Source organism: Cebus imitator, unplaced genomic scaffold, assembly GCF_001604975.1.
Source record: "Cebus imitator isolate Cc_AM_T3 unplaced genomic scaffold, Cebus_imitator-1.0 Scaffold379, whole genome shotgun sequence".
Taxonomy (NCBI): Eukaryota; Metazoa; Chordata; class Mammalia; order Primates; family Cebidae; genus Cebus; species Cebus imitator.
The window spans coordinates 1,680,527-1,702,819 of record NW_016107694.1 but is presented as its reverse complement, the minus strand read 5'-3'; the positions used below and the strand labels follow the sequence as shown (position 1 = coordinate 1,702,819).

At 46.9% G+C, this 22,293-nt stretch overlaps 1 protein-coding gene across 2 annotated transcripts in view; it reads left to right on the top strand.

Annotated features, from left to right (window-relative positions):
- Positions 1-18,974, top strand: part of PTDSS1 (phosphatidylserine synthase 1) — a 69,907-nt gene extending 50,933 nt beyond the window's left edge. The window contains exons 10-13 of one of the 2 annotated variants that reach the window (XM_017507583.1): positions 5,358-5,457; positions 14,609-14,677; positions 15,478-15,547; positions 17,877-18,974. In XM_017507583.1, coding sequence (XP_017363072.1) covers positions 5,358-5,457; positions 14,609-14,677; positions 15,478-15,547; positions 17,877-17,986 — 349 coding nt within the window. In that variant the 3' untranslated portion in view covers positions 17,987-18,974. The remainder of the gene's footprint in view (positions 1-5,357; positions 5,458-14,608; positions 14,678-15,477; positions 15,548-17,876) is intronic. The other variant, XM_017507584.2, reaches the window with a different exon arrangement.
- Positions 18,975-22,293: the final 3,319 nt, after the last annotated feature.

The following is a 22,293-nucleotide window of genomic DNA, read 5'->3' as shown; positions in this document are numbered from 1 at the left end:
CTTAAACCTTTTATACTAAGGTGTTGCACTCAGCAGAGAGAGGGCGCCATTCAGTGAGGGCATGGGACCCCTTTCTCCCACAGGGAGAAAGCAGCCACGTGGAAAAGTTGGCTTTCTCTATTTAGATATCACATTATGTTCTTTCAGCTTGGTGAGAGTTTTGGGGCCACACTGATGTGAACAAATTCCCCAGGTGTGGGGTTTATGTCATCTTTATCTTTGTCTTTTCCGAACTCCACCCTGATTCGAGTTGAGCTTTTCTGCCTCAAAAAGAGAGTATTGGCCCAGTTTAAATGGAAGCAGTTTTATCGCCTGGTCCTGGGAGGAAGGTGGCCAGGCGTCGGCTGGCACAGCAGTGCGCAGTTACTTCTCCTCTTCCTGGGAGTGCGTGGGGTGGGCCCTCGTGGGAGAGTGAGCCTCCCCTGCCTGAGGGCCCAGGACTGCACCCTGCCTCCCCGAGGCAGCCCGAGCTGCTCCTCACTCCACCGGCTTCCTCGCCACCTGCTATCCCACCTCTGCTAGTGCGTCCATCACAATACGTTCCCACCTCTGCCGCTCTCCAAGGTCAGCTCCAAACCAGCCAGTCCTTTCCCCATCCCCATCCTCTTCTCGTATCTTCTGCACAGAACCTGCCTTCTTCAGACTGTCCTCTTCCCTCTGCACCACCCGTCCCGGGTCTCCTCTCACTTTTCTGTTTTCAGTTCCCGTTGTTGGTTTTCCTTTCTACCCCTCTCCTCCTTGCAAATCCTCACACTTGTGCTTTTGTTCCATTGTTCTTCCAGGCCCGTAGCTCAGGCTTTCTCTCTTTTTAAATTTTATTTCTTTTGAGACAGGGTCTTGCTGTGTTGCCCAGGCTGGAATTGAGTGGCAGGATCACAGCTCACTGCAGCCTTGACCTCCCAGGCTCAAGCAGTCCTCCCACCTCAGCCTCCCAAGTAGCTGGGACTATAGGCACGCACCACAATGTCCAGCTAATTATATTTTAGTTTTGGTAGAGATGGGGTTTCACCATGTTGCCCAGGCTGGTCTTGAACTGTTGGGCTCAAGCAGTCCTCCCACCTTGAGCTTCAAAGTGCTAGGATTACAGGCATGGGCCACAGTGCCCAGCCCAGACTGTCTATCTTAAGGGTAGATGCAGCTATTAGCCTGGGAAAGAGAGATTTAAAGTTGAACTGAGTAAAGGGACCTATTGCTGAGCTGTGCAGAGGAACCCCCAGTCCCCCCCGGGGGTGAGGAGGTAGGAGGAGATAGGCGGTCTCACACTGGCTGGCTTAATACAGACTCGCACTGTGTCCAAGCCTCTGGCCTCAGCCCTTTGAGTCTTGCTAGAAAAGCATTGTTAGCCTTCTGGAAGGGTGCTGTTGATTAGGACTGCCTCTAGTGGGCCAGAGGTAATGGTGGGGGCAGTGGCTGGTGGTTAAAGGAGCCCATGTGATCTTTGGGTTCCCACCACTGCTCACCATCTCCACAGCCCCACCCGGGTCCCCGTGCCTGGACGAGTACAGGAGCCTCCCTGCTTCTGCCCTTGTCTTCTCATGCAGTTCTGTTCGGCCAGCAGAAGGTACTTGAATGGTCATCACCACGCTGTTCACAATAGTAAAGACCTGGAATCCACCTAGGTGCCCATCAGTGATGGACAGGATAAAGCAAATGTGGTACATAGACATCATGGAATAATACACAGCCATGAAAAAGAAGAAGATCATGTCATTTGTGGCAACATGGTGCAGCTGGAGGCCATAACCCTAAGCAGGAAGAGAAAACCAAATACCGCATATTCTCACTTAAAAGTGGGAGCTAAACATTAAGCACACATGGATACAAACATCAAAATAATAGACACTGCTGACTTACTAGGGAGGGGGCAGTGGGGCATGGGTGGGAAAAGGACTTGCTGGGTACTACACTCACTACCTGGGCCCCATATACCCATGTGGCAATCCCACACCTCTACCCCCTATATGTAAAATAAAAGCTGATTTTTTTTTTTTAGAGGGAGTCTTGCACTGTCGCCCGGGCTTTAATGCAATCTCAGCTCACTGCAACCTCCGCCTCCCGGGTTCAAGCGATTCTCCCACCTCAGCCTGCCAAGTAGCTGGGATTACAAGTGCACATCACCATGCCTGGCTAATTTTTTGGTATGTTTTAGTAGAGTTGCAGTTTCACCATGTTGGCCAGGCTGGTCTCGAATGCCTGACCTCAAATGATTCACCTGCCTCAGCCTCCCAGAGTGCTGGGATTACAGGTGTGAGCTGCCAGGCGCCGCCAAAGCTAAAAAATTTTTTAAAAAATATAAAGCAAACCATGTTAAACCCTCTGCTGTAGACCCTCTAGGATCCCCTCAGACTAAAAGCCTACCCTGACCTCAACTCAGCCCTTTCCCCTGATTCCTGACCCTTCTTGTACCTTTCTCATGCCCAGGCCTCAGTCTGGGACCCTCCACACCCATGTAATCCCAGAGCCGGCCCCCTCACTTCCTGCTAGCCACCTTCTCATGAGCTTTGCCCACACACATGGACAATGGCTTAGCTAAGACTCCTCAGCACAGAGAAGCAAATCATAGCCTAAAGCTAACTCAAAAGCACTGGTCTTCAGAAAACTTCAGGTTGACCAGGCACAGTGGCTCATACCTATCATTCTAGCAGTTTGGGAAGCTGAGGTGGGTGGATTGCTTGAGCTCAGGAGTTTGAGACCAACCAGGGTAACATGGCAACACCCCATCTCTACAAAAAAACACAAAAATTAGCCAGGCATGGTGCGGTGAGCCTGTAGTACCAGCTACTTGGGAGGCTGAGGTAGGAGAATGGCTTGAGTCTGAGAGGTGGAGGTTGCCGTGAGCCAAGATCGTGCCACTGCACTCGAGCCTGGGCAGCAGTCATGCCCGGTCTCAAAAAAAACAAAACAAAACAAAAACAAAAACCTTAGGGTCATTATGAAGCCAATGAGTGAGTCCTGGCCAATATTTTCTTAAAATGAAATACAATAGAAAAATATCCGAATAAGGATGCAAATTGTCTTATGAAGCTTTTCTCTCTCCTCTCTCTCTCTTTCTCTCTTTCTCTCTTTCTGTGTGTGTGTGTGTGTGTGTGTGTACTGGATCAGTGAAAATTGTGTTTCTTGCTATGGGGTCTTAATGAGTCTTAGATCACAAAAGTTTGAGAAACAGAGAGTTAGTCGGCCAGTCAGCATGCTTTTAAAAGGGGCCTCAGGCCAGCTTATGCCTGTAATTCCAGCACTTTGGGAGGCTGAGGTGGGTGGATCATTTGAGGTCAGCAGTTCGTAACCAGGCTGGCCAACATGGTGAAACTCCACCTCTACTAAAAATACAAAAATTAGCTTGGTGTGGTGGCAGGTGTCTGTAGTCCCAGCTACTCAGGAGGCTGAGGCAGGAGAATCACTTGAACCCGGGAGGCGGAGGTTGCAGTGAGCTGAGATCACACCACTGCACTCCAGCCTGGGCAACAGAGCAAGACTCCATCTCAAAAAAAAAAAAGGATGGGGGATCCTTAAGTCTAGTTGAATATTTAGGAATGTTCCATAATAAACTCAGGGTGTTCTGCCTGACTTATGGGTAGATCATCATGCTTATGTCCTGGGTTCAACACACCATCATAGGAGTTCTTCAGGAAGGCCCAGCCAAAGACGAAATCATCCTTTTCATGTCTCTTCACTGCACAGGCTGGAGTAACATGTAACTGCCATCTAGCTTCTTAATCACAGTCTAGACTTCAGGAGTATAGAGAAAAAGCCTTCTGTGTTTCTCCACTGAAATGATGCTTTCTCACATGTGACATGTTTTGTGGGGCAGCACTTTGAAGATTCAAGCCAACCACTCTTAAACCTTGTTTGGTTTGGGCTAGGGGAAAAGACAGCCCCAAACTCTCTAAAGACACATTCAGGAGACTTTCTGTTGATTTTTCTGCTTTGCTGAAGTGGTTCTAACTCCAGGCATTCAGGCATTGTTTAGAGCCATCCACACTTTTGAGGATGGCAGTGACCACTGTGTCTGCCAATAAGCAGAGGGACCAAGGGCCTTCTTGGCCCCTTCTTGCCTTTTTAAAAATTTTTTTGAGACAGAGTCTCACTCTGTTGCCCAGGCCAGAGTGCAGTGGTGCCATCTTGGCTCACTGCAACCTCTACCTCCCAGGCTCAAGTGATTCTCCTGCCTCAGCCTCCTGAGTAGCTGGGACAACTGGTGTATGCCACCACGCCTGGCTAATTTTTGTATTATTGGCAGGGGTGGGGTTTTACCATCTTGGTCACGCTGGTCTTGAACTCCTGACTCCTGATATCAAGTGATCCGCCCACTTCAGCCTCCCAAAGTCCTGGATTATAGGATTGAACCACCACGCCCTGCCCCTTCTTGCCTTTTTAGAAAACATCTGTGTGAGTATACCAATCCTGGAGTGTCCAGATCTCATCTTGAGCAAGGAATGCATAAAATTGACTTGTCTGAAATCAGCATTCTTATGCTGCCTGGGATCTCATGTCATCCTCACCTCACTATGTCAACCTTACCTAATCTGTTCTTACCTCCAAGCCCTGAACCTTTAAAAGGCCTTATTTTGATATAGAACACAAGAGCTTTTTTAATTCTTTAAAGAGGAAAATATGAAGTGTGTGGCATTTAAAAAAAAATTCTTGTATTTAGCCCAATTTTTTACAGATCAAGAGAGGGTAAAGGGTGTATATTGTCACCAAAAACAAGGAATATTTAATCTGGAAATTCTTAGAAGGCTGGGAAGGAATGTGATTGATGCCTTCAAATTATGGAAAGGCTTCCTTGGAAGGGTCAAACTCACCGTGTGGCAGCCACCCTCTTAATCACAGTCCAGACTTCAGGAGTACAGTGAAAAAGCCTTCTGTGTTCCATCACCGAAATGATGCTTTCTCACATGTGACATGCTAGGGCAGTGTTAGGACCCAGGGTAGGAGGTATGAGAGGTAGATACCAGCCTGAGACAAGGAAAAGCTTTCTAACTGCTAAAGATTTTGACCAGAAAAATAAGCCACCTTGCAAAGGTAGAAGGTTCCCTATGCCTGAGAGGATTCTAGCAGAGGTGATGTGATCACCCACCCCGATGGCAGTGGAGCTGCTGAGTTAGGTGATGCTGGGTGCCCCTACCTATTAAAATGTATGAGTCAAGATTTTGGTCTGGGAAGAAGGAAGAGGTGAAAAAACTTTATTACTTCCAAAGTAAATGCAGTTAGCTTGGACAGTGTTATTTTGTGGGGTACCAGTGTTTGGGGCAGTAATCTTGTGGTAAGTTGAACTTTTTAATTCCATCATGCATATTTTGGATAATGTGTATGCTCTGGTAAGATGGATTAATATTTAACCTCTGTTCTCTAATTAGGGTCATTGGTTTCCTGGAGGCTATTGTTTGCATAAAATTTGGACAAGATCTCTTCTCTAAGACCCAAATACTCTATGTTGTGCTTTGGCTTCTTTGTGTGGTAAGTCATTGCATTTTAACCAAAGGCATTAGCTAAACTCTCATAGTATCACCTTAAACGGAGGGGAGAAAACCCGTCTTTTGCATCAAGTTTCCTTAGAAAATCATAGAAAGATGTTCTACTTGTAATTGTCTGAGACTGGGCACCAGCCTAAAGTTCAAGAATAAAACACAGACAGCTACACAGTATCTGAGATGGGTCACCTTGGCAGGTTCCAGTCAGACGCCTTCGTCAGGTACACTAGTGCATTTGCTTCACTCACGGGGATTTGTCTACACAGGCGACGCATTTAGGGACTGCCATGAAGGGACAGGGAGCATCACAGTGCACTTTCCTTTCTCATCATCATCATGTGCCCTATACATTTAACATACATATCATAGCACATGAGTTTATATATACAAGGACGTAGTGTTCATAGGCAATAAAATATGTTTTGGAAGATAATTCGATCATGCCGCTTCTGCCCTCCAGGCTGACTTTATAACCCAAGCCTGGATATAACCTCCCACTCTGAAGCGCAGAGCCTGGAGGGCCGCCTGCCTAAGCCTTGGTTCTTTGGCCCTGGGCCTCTTCCTCGCCTTTCCAATGAAGTAAGATATTACCCACTTAACACATTTTATGACTGCCATTCTTCATTTAAATATTTGAAGTTATTATTTTGAAGAAAGGTTCTTATTTTATCTTTAAGCTTAAGATTTTTCACTTAGTCTAGACAATTTATTGGGCTTTTTAAATAATCATAGACAATTTCAAACATGTTCAAGTAGAGAGAGTAGATAACCCCTCATGTACCCACCATCATCGGTTATCAACTCATGGCCAGCTGTGTTTCCTCTCATGCTGTACTCACTGCCCCAACGCTGAATTATTTTGAAACAGATTGCCGTTATTTAATATTTCAGGATGGATCACTAAAAGCAGCTCAGGATGCTTTTTCGATTTAATGCAACCACCCTACCATTATATCTGAAAAAAGAATTAACAATAATTCCTTGATATCATCAAATACCTAATCAGCATCCAAATTACTTTTTCTTAAGGCTTGTATTTATTTAACAATGTATTTGAATCCACATTCACCCACTGTGATTGGTAAGCATGCCTTTTAAGTCTTAATCCACAGGTTTTCCTTCTATCACTCACCCTTTTCCCTCGTAATTTATCGGTTGAAGAAAGCAGCTCTTTTGTCCTATAGATTTCCCCATAGTCTGGATTTTACTGATTTTCATCCTATTTTGTAATTTAACATATTTCTTTTTCCTCTGTATTTTCTGTAAATCGGTAATTGGATCTAGAGGCTTAATCACATTTAGGTCTAATTTTTTCTTTTCTCTTTTTTGGCAAGACTAACCTTTGTATTTTTAATGTGTCTTTCATCGCCTGTAACGGTATCTATTTTTAGGGCGACTTGTTAGAAATCGTAACTGTGCCAAAGCACAGTGAGCCTGTTCTATTCTGTTTCATCTTGAAGAATAAAAGGGAATAATGATCTCTTTTGTATTTAAGCAACAGTATTAATGCCCAAATATATTTTTTCATGTCAGTGAGATTAGATGTAAGGAATCGTTAGGGAAATGTGTTAGACGTGCCCAGGGATTCTCCCTATTCCCTTCTCGGATATGTCTCTGGCCTGTGCCCCTCAAGTCTGAATTGTAATAGGACCTGATTACAGGGGCAGAGGTGGGTGCTCTCTTCACTGGGTACCAGAGAACCATGGGCCCACAGGGAGGGTGAGACAGACAGCCCTCCTCACCACAGCAAGTCACAGGCCTCCCAGCTGCCTCCTCGCCACTGCCCCCCTGGCAGCAGTAGCCAGAAAGATCTTCTCAAGCCACCTATCCAAGAAGCCCTCTCTGGTCACTGTCTTAGTCCATTTTCAGTTGCTACAACAGGATACCATGGGCTTGGTAATTTATAGAGAAATTAAATCACAGTACTTTATTTGGTTCATGGTTCTGAAGGCTGGGGAAGGTCAAAAGCATGGTGCCAGTATCTGGCAAGGTCCACCCCATGAAGATGGAAGAGCGGAAGGTGGACGTGAACATGCAAGACAGCAGGAGGTAGGCCAGAGCTACCCTTCTTATCAGGAACCCACTCCCATGATCACTAACACACTCCTGTGATAACAACCCCACTCCTGCAATAATGGCATCAATCCCTTTACGGGGTGCACTCCTCATGAACCAATCATGTCTTAAAGGCCCCAACTCCCAATACCATTACATTGACAGCTAAGTTTCAACGTGAGTTTTGGCAGGGACATTCAAGCCATAGCATTCCACCCCTGACCCCTTGCTTCTCAACATATAAAAGACATTCATTTCATCCCAGTAGTCCCAAAAGTCTTAACTTGACCCAGCATCAACTCAAAAGTTCAAAGTTCAGAGTCTCATCCAAATCAGATATGAGTGAGGGTCAAGGTACAATTCATCCTGGGGTGAATTAACATCACGTGGACACCACCAAGGTTTCTGGCCTATACCTTCCAGAGTGGTAGCCCAAGCCACACCAACGTCCACTTGAGTCACAGCCAAGGACTATGCCAGCCGTGAGCCTGTGAAATCAAACTGGTCATCTACTTCCACAATACAATAGTCAGATAGTCATAGGATAGACATTCCAAATCCAAAACGGAGAAATGGCCAAGAATAAAGAGATAAGCAGTCCCAAGTAAGTCTAGAACCCAACAGGGAAACATTAAATCTTAAAGCTGGAGAATAATCTTTTTTGACTCTATGGTCTACATCCTGGCCTGGGGCAGGAGTTGGGCCCCAAGGCCCGGCAACTCCACCCCTATGGCTGTGCCGGATTCAGCCAGTGCTTCAGCCCTTCCAGCCAGGAGTTGCACGCTGGCAGCCCTGCAGTTCTGCAGTGTTGGGGTTACCCTGCTCCCACTGCCCCTCCTTGGTGGCTCCAGCCCCACATTTCTCCTTGGCATTGCCCTGCTTACTAGTGGCTCTCTGCAGTGACACTGCCCCCGTGGCAGGTTTTTGCCTAGTCTTCTAGGCAGTTCACCACATCCTTTGAAATCTAGGTGGAGGAGGCCGTGGCCCCCACAGCTCTTGCATTCTGCACACCTGCAGAATTAACGCCACATGGACACCACCACAGTTTGTAGCTTATACCTTCTAGAGTGGTAGCCCAGGCCACACTATGGCCCACTTGAGCCACAGCTAAAAGGCAACCAAGGAGCACTCTGCTAAAATATGGTAGTAGAGTCCCTAGGTAGCCCTGGTGAGCCCGTGGAGGGCTCCCCACACCTGTAACCCAAAATTATTCTGCCCTCTTAGAGCTCTGGGTCTGTGATGGAAGGGGCAGCCTTGAAGATCTCAGAAATGCTTTTGCTTCCAGGAGTCTTCCTCCCATTTTCTTGATGAATGGCACCTGATTTCTTTCTTTCCATGGTAATCTCTTTAACAGTCATGTGGCCTCACCCTTAGTGATGGGAATATGCTTTTTTCTCTTTATATGGCTATGCTTTGAATTTTCCAGGTTATTCCACTCTGCTTCCCTTTTAATTATAAACTCTGTCTTTAAGTTATTTCTTTTCCTCTCACATTTCATTGTATGCAGTCAGAAGTGGCCACACAGTAGTCTGTATGCTTTGCTGTGTGGCTTTCTTCCACCAGATATCCAGTTCATTGCTCTTAGGTTGCACATTCCAGAAAGCCTTCAGGCATGCGCACAATTCAGCCAAGGTCTTTGCTACTGTATGACAAGGATGTCCTTTACTCCACTTTCCAGTCCTTGCTCCTCATTTCCATCTGAGACCTCATCAGAATGGCCTTTACCGTTCATATTGCTACCAGCATTCTGGTCATGAACATTTAAGTAATCTCTAAGAAGACTGAGGCTTCTTCTCTTTTCTTCTTAGCTCTCACCAAGATTGCCCTTAATACTCCATTTATAGCAATACAGGATTTTTCTAGCTTGCTCCTCCAAATTATTTCAGCCCCTACCCATTAGTAGTACATGGTGAAAAGAACACCCAGCCAGTTCCAAATCTGCTGCCACATTTTCAAGTATTTGTTATAGTAGCCGTCCCACTCTTGGATACCAATTTTCTAGGCAGTTTCATGAATTGCACATTTGATCTTTACACTTTGAGGGAAGGTATTTTATGATCCCTGTTTTATAGATGAGGAAACAAAGGTACAAAGAAGTTCACTAACTTGCCCAAGATCACATAGGTGGTTAAGTGGCAGAACCAGGACTCAAACCCAGACATTCTCTCTAGGGAGCTGCTCTTCATCACTGCCCTCCAAGGATCTCTGAGTTCAGATGGCAATTAGACCTGCAAACGAATTATGTTAATATGTGATAAATACTATAAAAGATGTATGTGCATAAGGCTAAAGCAGTCTTAGAGCAGCAGACATGCTGGGGGTTGGTGAAGACTCCTTGGTGATATTTGAGCAGGATTTTTAAGGGTTGCAGTGAACGGCTGGCTGTCCCCCAACCCCCCAGGCCCCAACCTGGAGGCTGCTTCCTGTCCTCCATCACTCTTTGAATCAGTAAGTCACTAAGTTCTGTTAATTGGACAGTGTAGCTCAGCTCCACCCCCTCTCCATTCCCACTGCCTCTGCGGCTGTCAGGACACCCATTTTCTTACCATTCTGCCCTCCAAATCCATTCTCCATGCTGTCAAGATGATCTTCCAAAATTCAGAACTCAGTCTCTTTCCCCTGCTAAGAATCATTCTCTCTGGTTGGAGGCTTGAGAGGGCACAGTAACATAATATTTTTCCCCACCTGAGTTAAAAAATAAGTAAGAGATAAGTAAGGTAGAGGAAAGATAGGGGATCAGAGTAGCATCTTCATTGCTAAGAATTCACCTTTTTTAGGAAATGCTGGCTTCCTTAGAGTCACCAGTCAAGATGTGACTCCTCCCTAGGGAAGCAGTACGGGGTGGAGGGAAGCAGTGAAGCTTCCTCCACATAGGAAGAAACTTCAAGAAGGAAAAAGGCTCCCTGCCATGAAACCTCCCAGATGAATTACAAAATCTGTCTTCGTAATGGGAGCACTCCATCACATCTGGCCACTTGTACTGTATTCTCAGGCTGCACCTGTCTGCTCCTAGTTCCCTGAAGAAGTCATCCTGCCAGACTTCTTTTGCCCTTCCCATGATGTTTTGCTGCCTGATCTGAAAGACTTTCCCTGCCTTATCTACCTGGCAAAACTGATACCCCAAAACCAACTTCCATGTATGCCCTACATGAAATATGCTCTGACCTCCAAGGCAAGCAGATAGCTGCCTCCTGGGGACCAGTCACACTTTGTACGTAACTCTCAGTTCTAACCCCGGTGCAGTGGAATTGGTTTTGTTCCTATCTGTCTCTTCCACATGGCACTTCTCGCTCACAAAGAATAAGTTGAAGTCATCTTTTTGCCCCCACTGTCTCAAGCACAGTGCCTAGTGCATAGAATGCACTCAGCAGCTTCATGGGGAACACAGGAATGAGTTCAAGAGACAAAGACTAGCAACACGCAGGTGCATGGGGGACACACATACAAAGACAGGAACTGTGAGAGTGCCCAGCGGCTCAGGAAGGTGGAGACCTGTTTGAGGAGTGACAGTGAAGGCAGCGAGTTGGATGAACAGTAGGACACAGTCTCCTGCTTAGGGTTTGTGTGGCTGTAGTTGGAGCCCCGGCGATTTTTAAGCGGGAAAACAATGTGGTCTGATTTGTGTCTTATGGAGAAACACCATGGAGGCTGGGAGAATCTAGAGGGAAGATGGGTTGGGGCCAGGAAGTGCAGTCAGAGGTGCTGCCAGGCCTAGCTGACAAGCAACTGAGGCTGAACCAAGGCAGAGGCATTGAAGATGCAGAGAAAGGGCTGGATCTGAGAGTTGTTTAAGGAATCAGCTTAACAGGATGCCACTCCTCTTGTGATCACTGGGAGGGGCCTTGAGTGCCACTCCAAAGGTTCTAACTGGTGCCACTGTGTGGCCACCGTTGCTAGTGAAAAATTGGGGGATATAAGAGAAGCCCATTGAAAGGAGGAGGTAAATTTGCTTCAGGGGGTTTGGGTTTGAGGAACCTTTAGAATTTACAGGTGGACGTGTCCTGTTTTATGGGAAGTTCCAATCTTCAGTATCACTGGAAAGATTTGGTCATTGGGAGATAAAAGACTTGGGAGGAGCCCATGTGGAGGGCGCTGTTGGAGTCCTGGGATTAGGTTAAGAGCTCGAGCTCGGGGAACATGTCTCTGGGAGAGGAGCTGACTGAGGCTGGGATTCTTTAATAAGAGGTCAGGCCGGGGACGATGAGCAGGATTTTGAAGACAGGCAGAATCTCTGATTAGACTTACTAGGGATGAGACATGAGAGAGGGACCTGGCCGAAAAGTAGCCCCGACTGGATGATTAGGGGTCTCCACTGCCTCCCACATTTACATTCAAAGAAGAACCGAAACAAGGTCCTGGCACTTTTTTATATTCCTGACCTTCATTATAAAGAGCAAGATTGATCTCAGACCCAGGAGTAGAGGCGAACATTATTCAATAAGAGCTTCAAGTTACACTGTCCTTCTGCACCTCTCAGACAAACAAAGCCCCTAATTACTCCCCTGGCCTGGTAAGAGAGCGCACTCAGAGCTTGAGATTAATACGGAAGCAAAGATCCCGGGTGCTGGTTAATAAGCTTCTCCAGAAGCGCGGCTGTCTGCTCGGCGGTCATTAATTTGAATGCTCATTACCATAATGTGGAAGCCAAGCTGGGGTCCTGCGCCCTCATTACCGCCAGCCCCGTGGTCCTGGACAGCCTGGCTCTCATCCCACGTCGATTTTTCTCTCTCCCCCGCTCTTTTTTTAAACAAAGTATGCAACTGCTATTTTAAATCTGAATCTTGGCATTTTCAGTGAGTACGTGCCTAGATTTCCACAGGTGTGATTGCAAACCTGTAAATTACCAGCCTCTGTCTGCTGGAACAAGTGTTAAAATCGGCCTCTTTGTATGCAGGTGAAGTAGATGTGGCAATCACAGCAGACCCTTTGTGTGGCGATTGTGATAATAAGCACCTGTTGCTCCCCACCTGCCTGCTGCTTGCTGCTGGAGGGAGCGGCAGCTGCCACTGCACTCCGGTAGGGCCTGGAGCTGGGGAAGGGAAGAGCCCCACGTGGCTGCCCTCTGGTGGTCAGAGTTTGCAATGACAGTCTAGTGGAGGGACCCGCCTTCCCACAGCCCTCTGGTTCGGGAAGGTGGAACCTAACCCCTGTGTGAAACACAGTCTCCTGTGTGAAACCCAGGATGGCCTGTTTTGCTTTTTGTAGTGGGCCTAACGCACACACAGTCTTACGCTCTGCAAATCATTTCTAATCCTTCCCACTCTTTCCATGCCATGGAAATGGCACACTTAACATTGGTGTATATAAGAAATCTGGGCAAGCATTAGAGTGTGTTAAAGGTTGGAAGTCATTTTCACTTTGCAGTTTTAATGGATTCATTCATGGCCTAATTTTTGGACAGAAGGATATGAGCTTTTTAAAAATCCCTAACCTGTAGATATATGCCAGTTTGCACATGGGTTTAATATGAAATGAACCAGTGGTGCTCCATGTGCTCTCATTCTCTCTCCACCCTGCCACTGTTCCTGCCCCAGTGTGACTGGCATGGAACGGGAAGGCCAGCCGGAGTGCTGGTCTCCATTCTTTTTTGGAACTAAGATGGCGCTGTGTATCCAGCAGCCACCAGAAAATGTCGCCGATAAAGGAACTGGGCCAAAGCTAGACTGCAAGCTGCCGTGATGAGAATTTACAGCCCCTGCCTTCCCGCCCTGCCTCTGCTCCACCACTGGACTCTGGCTGTGCAGAGTGGAAGCTGCTGCTGTTGGCTGTTCCCATGATGCTTTTCTCTCTCAGGGGATGGATATATGGATGCAGAAATAAAGCTATATAGGCATAAAGCCAATATTTGTTTATATCACTAGCCATCCCTTAAACTCAGATCCAGGGATTTCAAGAGGCCTGAGTTCCGGCTGCAATGTTCACCTCTCTGAGCTTTCATTCTTCTTCTGGAAAATGAGGGGCAATGAATTTAAGGATCTCTGAGGTGACCCTTTGCGATCTAAAGTTCTGATTCTTAGAACTAAAATTGTTTCCTTGAGAAGGTCCCTCCATGCTTTCACGGCTGTCCCCATGGCTGGTGCAAGATGATAGGTGTCCAGGGAAATGACAGGTTCCCAGGTGTCCACAGGAAATGCAGGGGAGAGATGGAGCCTTGACAGCCGCGATGGCTTGGTGTGAATGGGTTTCTAGAGTGAGGAATTTGGAAGGAACAGACAGTTGCCTTGCTTGGTTCCAGCTGCTTTGCTTGCAGTGGGAAGGTGAGGCCGGGGAGATTCATAGCCTCGCTCTCCCCACTCGCCCTCCCTCCCTCTCGCCTTTGGTACGCAGTCTAAGCAGCCAGAGACTTTTCCCAACCTTCGATTTTTTGACATGTTTTGAAACTTTGGACTCTGGTCTCTGCGTTTCTTTCCTTAAATTAGGGTCTAATTTGGGGCGTGGTGCAAGGCCAGTGGGTGGGGCAAGTGTGGAGCAGAGGTTGTCCCTGCCTCTGGGCACCCTCAGGCCACACCCTTCTCATTCCACTCAGGGCCTTACAGAGCATCTTTATTTTCTCGTCGTTTTCCTATCTGTATAACCAAGAAAAACAGGGAAAAGCAAGGGCAGCCCTGTCTCGCCGAGCTCCCCACCCTGTACCCTGGGAGTGTTCATCACTGGGCCCTCAGGTGCCATGGTGACCTCTTCCCCCTAGAATCTTCTTAGCACTCTCCTGGGATGGGGGAAGCTGGGAGAGGATGGGCCCTGAAAATCAGAAGTAGAACATAGAATCCTCTATGTCTTCTTGAGCAGAACCTGCAAAGCTGTCAGGAAAATGCATCCCACCGTATCCCACATCTGAAAATGGTCTTGCCTTCTGATACTAGAGTCACAAATAGCAACTGTGGTCTCATCATAACCCTTGTTGTCAGAAGCTTTGGGTGTGCACCCTCCCCTTGGGGTCCGATCTGTGCCACATCCAGCCGTTTTGTAACTGGCGTCCAGACGGCAGAAATGCATTGAGCCATCCTGCATGAATTCCCATTGCAACCCTGAAGTTCTGGGAAATTGAATTTTCTTGTGCAACATCATTTGTTTTTCCCTTCCAGGCTTTCACCACTTTCCTCTGTCTGTACGGCATGGTTTGGTATGCAGAACATTGTGGTCAACGAGAAAAGGTATGGAAGGAGAGGCAGGGGTGGCCTTTATTTATCAGCCCGGGCTCAGCAGGTTAGCTCAGAGTACATGCCTGTAAGGATATGGCGAGGCGAGCACTGAGATGGGGCCTCCAGGCCTGCCACTGCAGAAACCTGAGCGTGTGCAAGTCATTCCTAGCAGTTGCTGGCCCTGCTTAGGACTGCTCTCTTCAGTAGGTCAGTATTTGTATCTGTCCAGGGAAGTGACAGGTTCCCAGGTGTCCACAGGAAATGCAGGGGAGAGATGGAGGCCCGACAGCCGGGATGGCTTGGTGTGAATGGGTCTTGTAAGGGGTTTAACAATTATGTTTGGAGAAAAAAAAAAAAAGCAGTGGGAAAGCCCCGGACTGGCTTTGGAAGCTGGGTTTTCCCCCCAGCTCTTGAACTGTGTGTGCTCAGCCTGTGGCGCCCTCAGGCAAACGCTTGCCCTGACCTTCGTTTAGTGGATATGAGGATGAAATAGAAAATAGACATGAATGGCTTTAAACGTGATGGTAGTCTGGTAGACGGTAATTTTTTAAAGTAAAAATAACACTTTCCTCCTTCATTTACACCTTCAGTCTACAGAACTAAAAGCATGTTATGGAAGGTATATTCCACATCACCTGGGAGAGGAAAGCAGCTTGATTTTATAGCTGAGAAATAAGCACAGGAGGGTTCTGCCACTCACTAGTGATGATCGCAGCCTGGTAGAGGCAGGGACGCAGCGTGCTCGCCTTTTTCCCCTGCCGCTCCTCTGGGGAGGTCCTGAAGCTCCTCACTAAGCCTGTCTCTCTCCCTAGACCTACTCAGAGTGTGAAGATGGCACCTACAGTCCAGACATCTCCTGGCATCACAGGAAAGGTACAAAAGGTATCTTGTTCTTGTTCATTGCTTAAAATTTTACTGGGTCCTTGAGATGTGGAATTATTACTTACTCTCTGAGGGGAGATGATATAAGCCCTGAAGGGTCTCAGGCCTACCCATCAAATGTCTCCTGTCACTTATTAAGAAACACGCATTGGCCAGGCACGGTGGCTCAAGCCTGTAATCCTAGCACTTGGGAGGCCGAGGTGAGAGGATCACTTGAGGTCAGGAGTTTGAGACCAGCCTAGCCAACATGGTGAAACCCCATCTCTACTAAAAATGCAAAAATTAGCCAGGTGTGGTGGTGGCGGTTGCCTGTAATCCCAGCTACTCAAGAGTCTGAGCCAGAAGAATTGCTTGAACCTTAGAAGCAGAGGTTGCAGTTAGCTGAGATTGTACCACTGCACTCCAGCCTGGGCAGCAGAGTGAGAGACTCTGTCTCAAAAAAAAAAAAAAAAGAAAAGAAAAGAAAAAGAAACATGCAAAGTGCTCACAGGATCTACCTGAAAAACTTGGTTTCTAACAAGAGGCGTCATGTAGCTCTGCCCTTCGTGAGGCAGAAAACATAACAAGCCCCACACCGTTTCCAGCACGCTGATGGGAACGTTCTTCCTCTTGGCTTTCATCATAAGTGAAGAGGAAGAATTATATATCGGGCCAGGCATAGTGCCTCACACCTGTAACCCCAGCACTTTGGGAGGCCATGGCAGGATCAGTTGAGGCCAGGTGTTTGAGACCAGCGTGGGTAACACAGCAAGACCTATCTCTACAAAAAGCCTAAAATATTAGCCAGGTGTGGTGGCACATGCCTATGGTTACAGCTACTCAGGAGTCAGAGATAGGAGGGTCACTTGAGCCTGGGAGTTTGAGGCTGCAGTGAGCTACGATTGCACCACTGTACTACTACCTGGAAGACAGCAAGACCCTGTCTCTTAAAAAAAAAAAAAAAGAATTGTGTAACAGGAGGAAAAGCCTTTCAAAAGAGGGGGATGGTTTTAATGGCATTTATTCAAGAGGCAGTGCAGTGAGGGGGCCTCCACTGGCCTCTAGGGATCACTTTGGGAAATTTGGGGCCACCTGGTTATTTCAAAGAATTAGACTTGTAGATTAATGACATTGAGGTGACTTCATTGGACAGTAATTCCTTGTCAGTTCTCATAAGCTGATTGGGAAGCTTGGCTGAGGAAAGAAAATTACATATACTAAAGACTGAAATTGAGCTCACGGAATTGCTCAGAGAAATGGGCCGACAGAGAAAAAGCGCTCTGCTGCAGTCATTCTCCTAAGTTCTTTTGGCATCAGGCTCATCAGAGATCTCCCTGGGGAGACACTAGCATACACCCTGCTGAGTTGCTGGCCGCCCTTTTGGGGAAAATTTCTCCTGAACCAAGGAGTTGATCAGTGAGCGAGCCGTTGTGAAATCTGATAGAGATGGGCAGAAGGACTCCCCAGATATTTTATTTAGAACCATCCCCTTACACACAACCTTGGCACTTACAGATTCTCCCCTGAAAAGAATTAAGCAGTAGCAGAGATGTATTTACTAGATGCAATAATGAAAAAAAAGAAAAGAAAAAGAACAAAAATCAGAAGTCCTCCAAGGGGGGAATCTCTTAGTCTAAGCCAAATTCTACTTACAGTGGAGACAGTAACTCTGGCAACTTTTTTTTGTTGGCTGTCTTTGGTGGAGATTTCCTACTGGGCTGGATCAGAGCCCTGGGGCAGAGAACCCTTTGGCTTGGCTGCTAAGCCAGGCAGGGGCTGAATACAGGCTCAGCCGGACAGCAGAGGCTGCCAAGTGCCCTCTATTGTGGGCAGCAGGGGCCTGGTTACATGTAAAGATGTTCTCCAGAGCAAGTGGTAAAGGGCATGAAATAGCTCTGATTTTATAGTATCACGAATGTTTCCCAATGTGGGGTTTAGAAAGTGGTGTGGAGCAGGTGAAGGGAGGGAACCCTTGGTTGCAAGGGTAGGATGGGCACCGCGTGGTGTGTGGTCTAATTGTCTCTCGTTTGGGCTTCTGTTTCACTTGTACTCTCACTCTGGTCCTCACCATCATGACCGTGTTCATCATACATAGGGCAGATGTACACACACTTCAGGAGCCACTCAGGCTTTGGGAGGCTGTTGCCTTGAACCCGGTGCCACCGCTTGGGCTCCTTCAGTACTAGTTCTGACTTTGAGCGCCTCGCCTTCATTTATGAATGCGGCCACTAGGGGGAGCGCACGTATCAGGGATAAACCTGTTCCCCTGCAAGCCTAGGGCGGTCTGGAAAGGGACAGCCACCAACCTCTGGATCCCAGGCTGACGGTGAGCTGTGATTCCTTTGGCCAGGTTCTGAAGACAGCCCACCCAAGCACGCAGGCAACAACGAAAGCCATTCTTCCAGGAGAAGGAATCGGCATTCCAAGTCAAAAGTCACCAACGGCGTTGGAAAGAAATGAAAGACCCTGGTTAATCAAAGATGTTCCAGAGTGCCTAGAACTGAGAGGGAAACGGAACTCATCTGGACCTCCCTGTGAGGAGGTCAAGGCGCACAGGGCAAGCAGGAAGAGGCGAGGGTACTTGGGGGTCATTATTTGACATCGTAAGTCTTGTTTCCCACAGACCTGGCCGCGCCAGGCAGATCATTGCCTGGGGGCCTTCGCCAATGTGGGGTCTGTTCTCACTTCAGCACTTGGCACGCAGTCACCGGTGGCAGTGCGGTGCGCTGGAGGGAAACGGTAGCTATCCACTCACAGTCGCCAAGAGCAGCTCCGTGCTTGCTGTATGGTGGATGCAGCCTCAACATCTTCCTTCAGACAAGGCATTAACCCCACGGTTAATGGACTGGTCAGCAGTTTTTATTTTATTTTTATGAATCTACCATCCCATTGATTGATTTAAGTTCAGGCCACTTTTCTGTCTTTTATTTTGTTATTGTCGTTATTTGTTTTTAAGTTAGGATGCTTTTTAATAGCCTTTAGAAGCCGCTGCTGAAATTGACATTGGGGGAAGGGTTCCCCTTCCTGCTAGAGTGAAGAAGGGAGGAGGTATTGCGTTTCTGTTAGGTAACCTCAATCTCCTTTAAGACCTTCCACCACGTGGCGAGTGTACACCGGTCAGGAGAGGGTAGCTGCCTGCCTAGGAGCCTGCCTTGCTTCCAATTATTCCCTTCCCAATGTGATTCATCCAGACTTAACCCTCCGTGCACAAAAACAAACCTGCTAGAGAGGCAGTGGACACCACAGCTTCTCCCCAGCCAGGTGCCTTTTACATCGGGTTTGTTCTCCTTCCATGATGTGTTGCCGACATTGTCACTGAGTCCCATGTGAGGTGCTGGTGAGTATTACCTTTCATCCGTGCCATGCTCCAGAACCTTGACCCTGATAGTTCACCACCTCTGATAGATCCCTGTTTTAAATAAAATGATTCACGTTAAAGCCTGTCAAAGGTCTGTCTGTAAAATGTTCATTTTTCTTGCATCTTACTGGTACCTTCCATTGTTTGTAAGCACTCAGTGTGTTTTTCGAGTGACTTTAGGATACTATGTATGTGTTTTAGATAAAAGAAAAAAGAAAAGATACATATTTTAAAGGGCTTACGGCCATATATGTCCTGCTTCTTAGACTTCTCAAGTGACTAACAGGAAATGAACAATATAGTCATTGTTTTTCCTGTGGTAATGGTTTCCAAGTTGGATTTTTTTTTTTTCCTCTAACAAGAGGCTAGTATTCAGTTGATTAGCTTATAGATATCAACGCACTGAAAGTAATCCTTTTGTTCCCTCATTTCACAGAGCACAAATGTTTGTTCTGATGTCTCTTCTTCCTTTAAGGAAATCTTTAACCATAGAAGTGTCATGTTTTTCTTCTTCTGTAAAACAGTTCCAAGGGGAATGGGTTGAATGAATCCTGCACAGCCAGGGTCACATCCTGTGCTCGGGGGGGGGATCGGAGCTCAATAGTGGGTTCTGCGGGAGTGGAGAAGTGTCAGTGGTGGCTCTGCTCACTCGGCAAGTGAGGGGTTTGTCCGTGACGGGCTCAGCTCCAAACTCTCAAATGTCGTCCAGCCAGCATCCGCCTGCTTCACAAAAAAGGATGGAAGAGAGGCAAAGTGCGTGTTTTATAAAACCTGCTTGCACTTTTATAACCCATCAAAGAGGACTTTTTAAAACACAGGTACAATTTAAACATCTTACTTTGCAAATAAATGTGTTTCATCTTGCGTTCTGCTTTTCTAAGCATGACATACTTGTGCCCGTTGGACACCTATCTCTTCTTTCTTGTACTGTGGTGCCTCACTGAGTGTTTCCAGGTCCACGTTTCCAGGAGAGCTGGGCCTGACACTTTCACACGCCTCTGACTGTAGCCTCGGCCCAACTGATGGAGCACGTGTTCTTCCTCCAAGGCCAGCCCCAGGAGGCAGCTGTTTCGCAGGTGGCGAATTCAACTTTACTGTGGCATGTGTGAAGAGCAGGGTGCACATGAGACCATTTTTTCTCCATGGCTCTGCTAGAAATAGCAAGGAAAGTCCTCAGATACTTTCCATGCCCTTTCTTTGAGTTGAAACTTTCTTTTTCCTTTTCAGTAAGCGCCCTTTACTGTAGTCGTTACAAAACCAGTGCTTTCCATGGCCGGCCAGGACTACAGCAGCCATTACTCTTGGGAACCATCCTGCTAGGTCTGGCCTACTTTTTTCACTGTTTCTATGGAAATAGACCTCACATGGATGGAAATAGAATGCCTGTTTCAGAATCATCATTCAATATCTGAAATGATTTGATTTAAATTATCTCATGTTCTCTGTTTGTAAACTGCCCTCCGAAGAGACAACATTGTTTTGGACCTCAAGCATGAGGAATGGTTTCTGTATTTTTCTCCTTAAGTAGCATTGCATTCAGTGGTAGATTCTTTTCCCTTTTCTCATTCTTGGTCTTCCCAAAGCTGCTTCCCACATTTCTTACATCTGTTTTCACCATTCATAAACACCTTGGCCTAACTGCTCTCACAGCAATGCTAGGATGTTTCATGTATCATTTTGACGATACAAGACATCCTATAAATGCCAGTCTTATCTTCACTAGGACTCTACTTCTACAGTAAGCTCCTAAGGTACTCGCCCAGGAGAAAATAAAATTTGCTACCAAATACCACAGGTAGGGCCTCCTTGGTCTTCCCTCAGAAGCCACCATGTAGCACCCTGGAGTGATGCCTTGTTATGCCAAGGTCCGCCCTTTGGAATTGGGAGGGTTTCAGGTAGAATCCTGCACTTACAGAGGCCCTCAGGGTCACTGAGAAGGGGAGGAGGTTGGACACAGAAGGGGAGGCTAAACACCAGGTGGGGAAGAGAAAATGTAACCATTGGCAGCCAGGCTGAAGCTGGCCCTTACAATGCGGGGTGGGGAGTTAACAACATCCACTGGAATGTGCTCAGCGACTGCTACAGAGTTCCTGGGCCCACCCTGATGTTTACCAGGTGGGCGCCGTTTGTATGGTTGGTTTTTATTGTTATGACAACTAGAAATCCCACAGTAGACTATACAGTGCTCCCTACCATTTCCCACGTACAGGATTGAAATCAAGATGTAAGGAGAGCTGGCCAGGTGCGGTGGCTCACGCCTGTAATCCCAGCACTTTGGGAGCCCGAGGTGGGTGGATTGCTTTAGGTCAGGAGTTCAAGACCAGCCTGACCAATATGGTGAAAGCTTGTCTCTACTGAAAATACAGAAATTAGCTGGGCGTGGTGGCAAGCACCTGTAGTCTTGACACTTGGGAGACTGAGACAGAAGAGTTGCTTGAATCTGGAAGGCGGAGGTTCCAGTGAGTCAAGATCGCACCACTGCACTCTAGCCTGGGTGACAGAGCGAGACTCTGTCTGAAAAATAATAATAATTTAAAAAATTACTGTTAAGGAGAGCTAAGACATCTCTCAGTGTTCCATTACATAATGAGCCTCTTTCCTTCACATGTGTGTGCACATTCCCAGGATTTATTAGAGATTTGGTTCTTTGCAAGGGTCAGTATCAGTAATGGCTGACGCTGGTGGGCTGTAGTCGTGTTGCCATGCCATAGAGGTTCTTACAACATTTCCCCTTATGACACTTCATTCTAACCTGATGCTGGGACTGTCTCAGGTGAAGATTGCAATCGTTTCTTTAATTGAACTTTGGTATTTGATGCATTAAATAAATACGGCTTTTTAATTTTGCTCTCTTCTGTGAATTTAAAGGAATTATTTCATTGATGTCTACCGAAGAAGAGGAAAGACAGTTGGATGTGATTTTTTTTTTTAAGTTTGTAGGAATGCTGAATTGTAAAAATCTTCCTTTTCTTCCATGTTTACTAAAAAATGCCTTTAGTCCATTACAGAAAGTTCATCTGTGACTTGGTCTACTCTGATACTCCCTTTCCTGCTGATTGTTAGGTGAAATTTTGAAGCTGCTTGTCCTACAAGAAGATATTTGTTGTCACAGTCTAACAGCGTTCAAGGGTTTGCAACAGGTCCAAGTACTTCCAAGGCCTCACAGGGCTAAGCTGAATTTATCCCTTGTGATACTCTCATACATCGGGTTGAAACCTGGTCTCTAGCTCTATATTCAGTACACCTGGTGGGGAGGTGGGTGACAGCAAGCTTCCTGCCTGCATCTCTGGCTCCTAAGCCTCAGCATTGTCCTCTTGGAGCAGAGTGGAGAAGGGTGTTGGCAAATCCTTTCCCCTCTCGTAACCCCAGTGAGGACAGTAACATCATTCAGTTCATAGAATTTACCCAA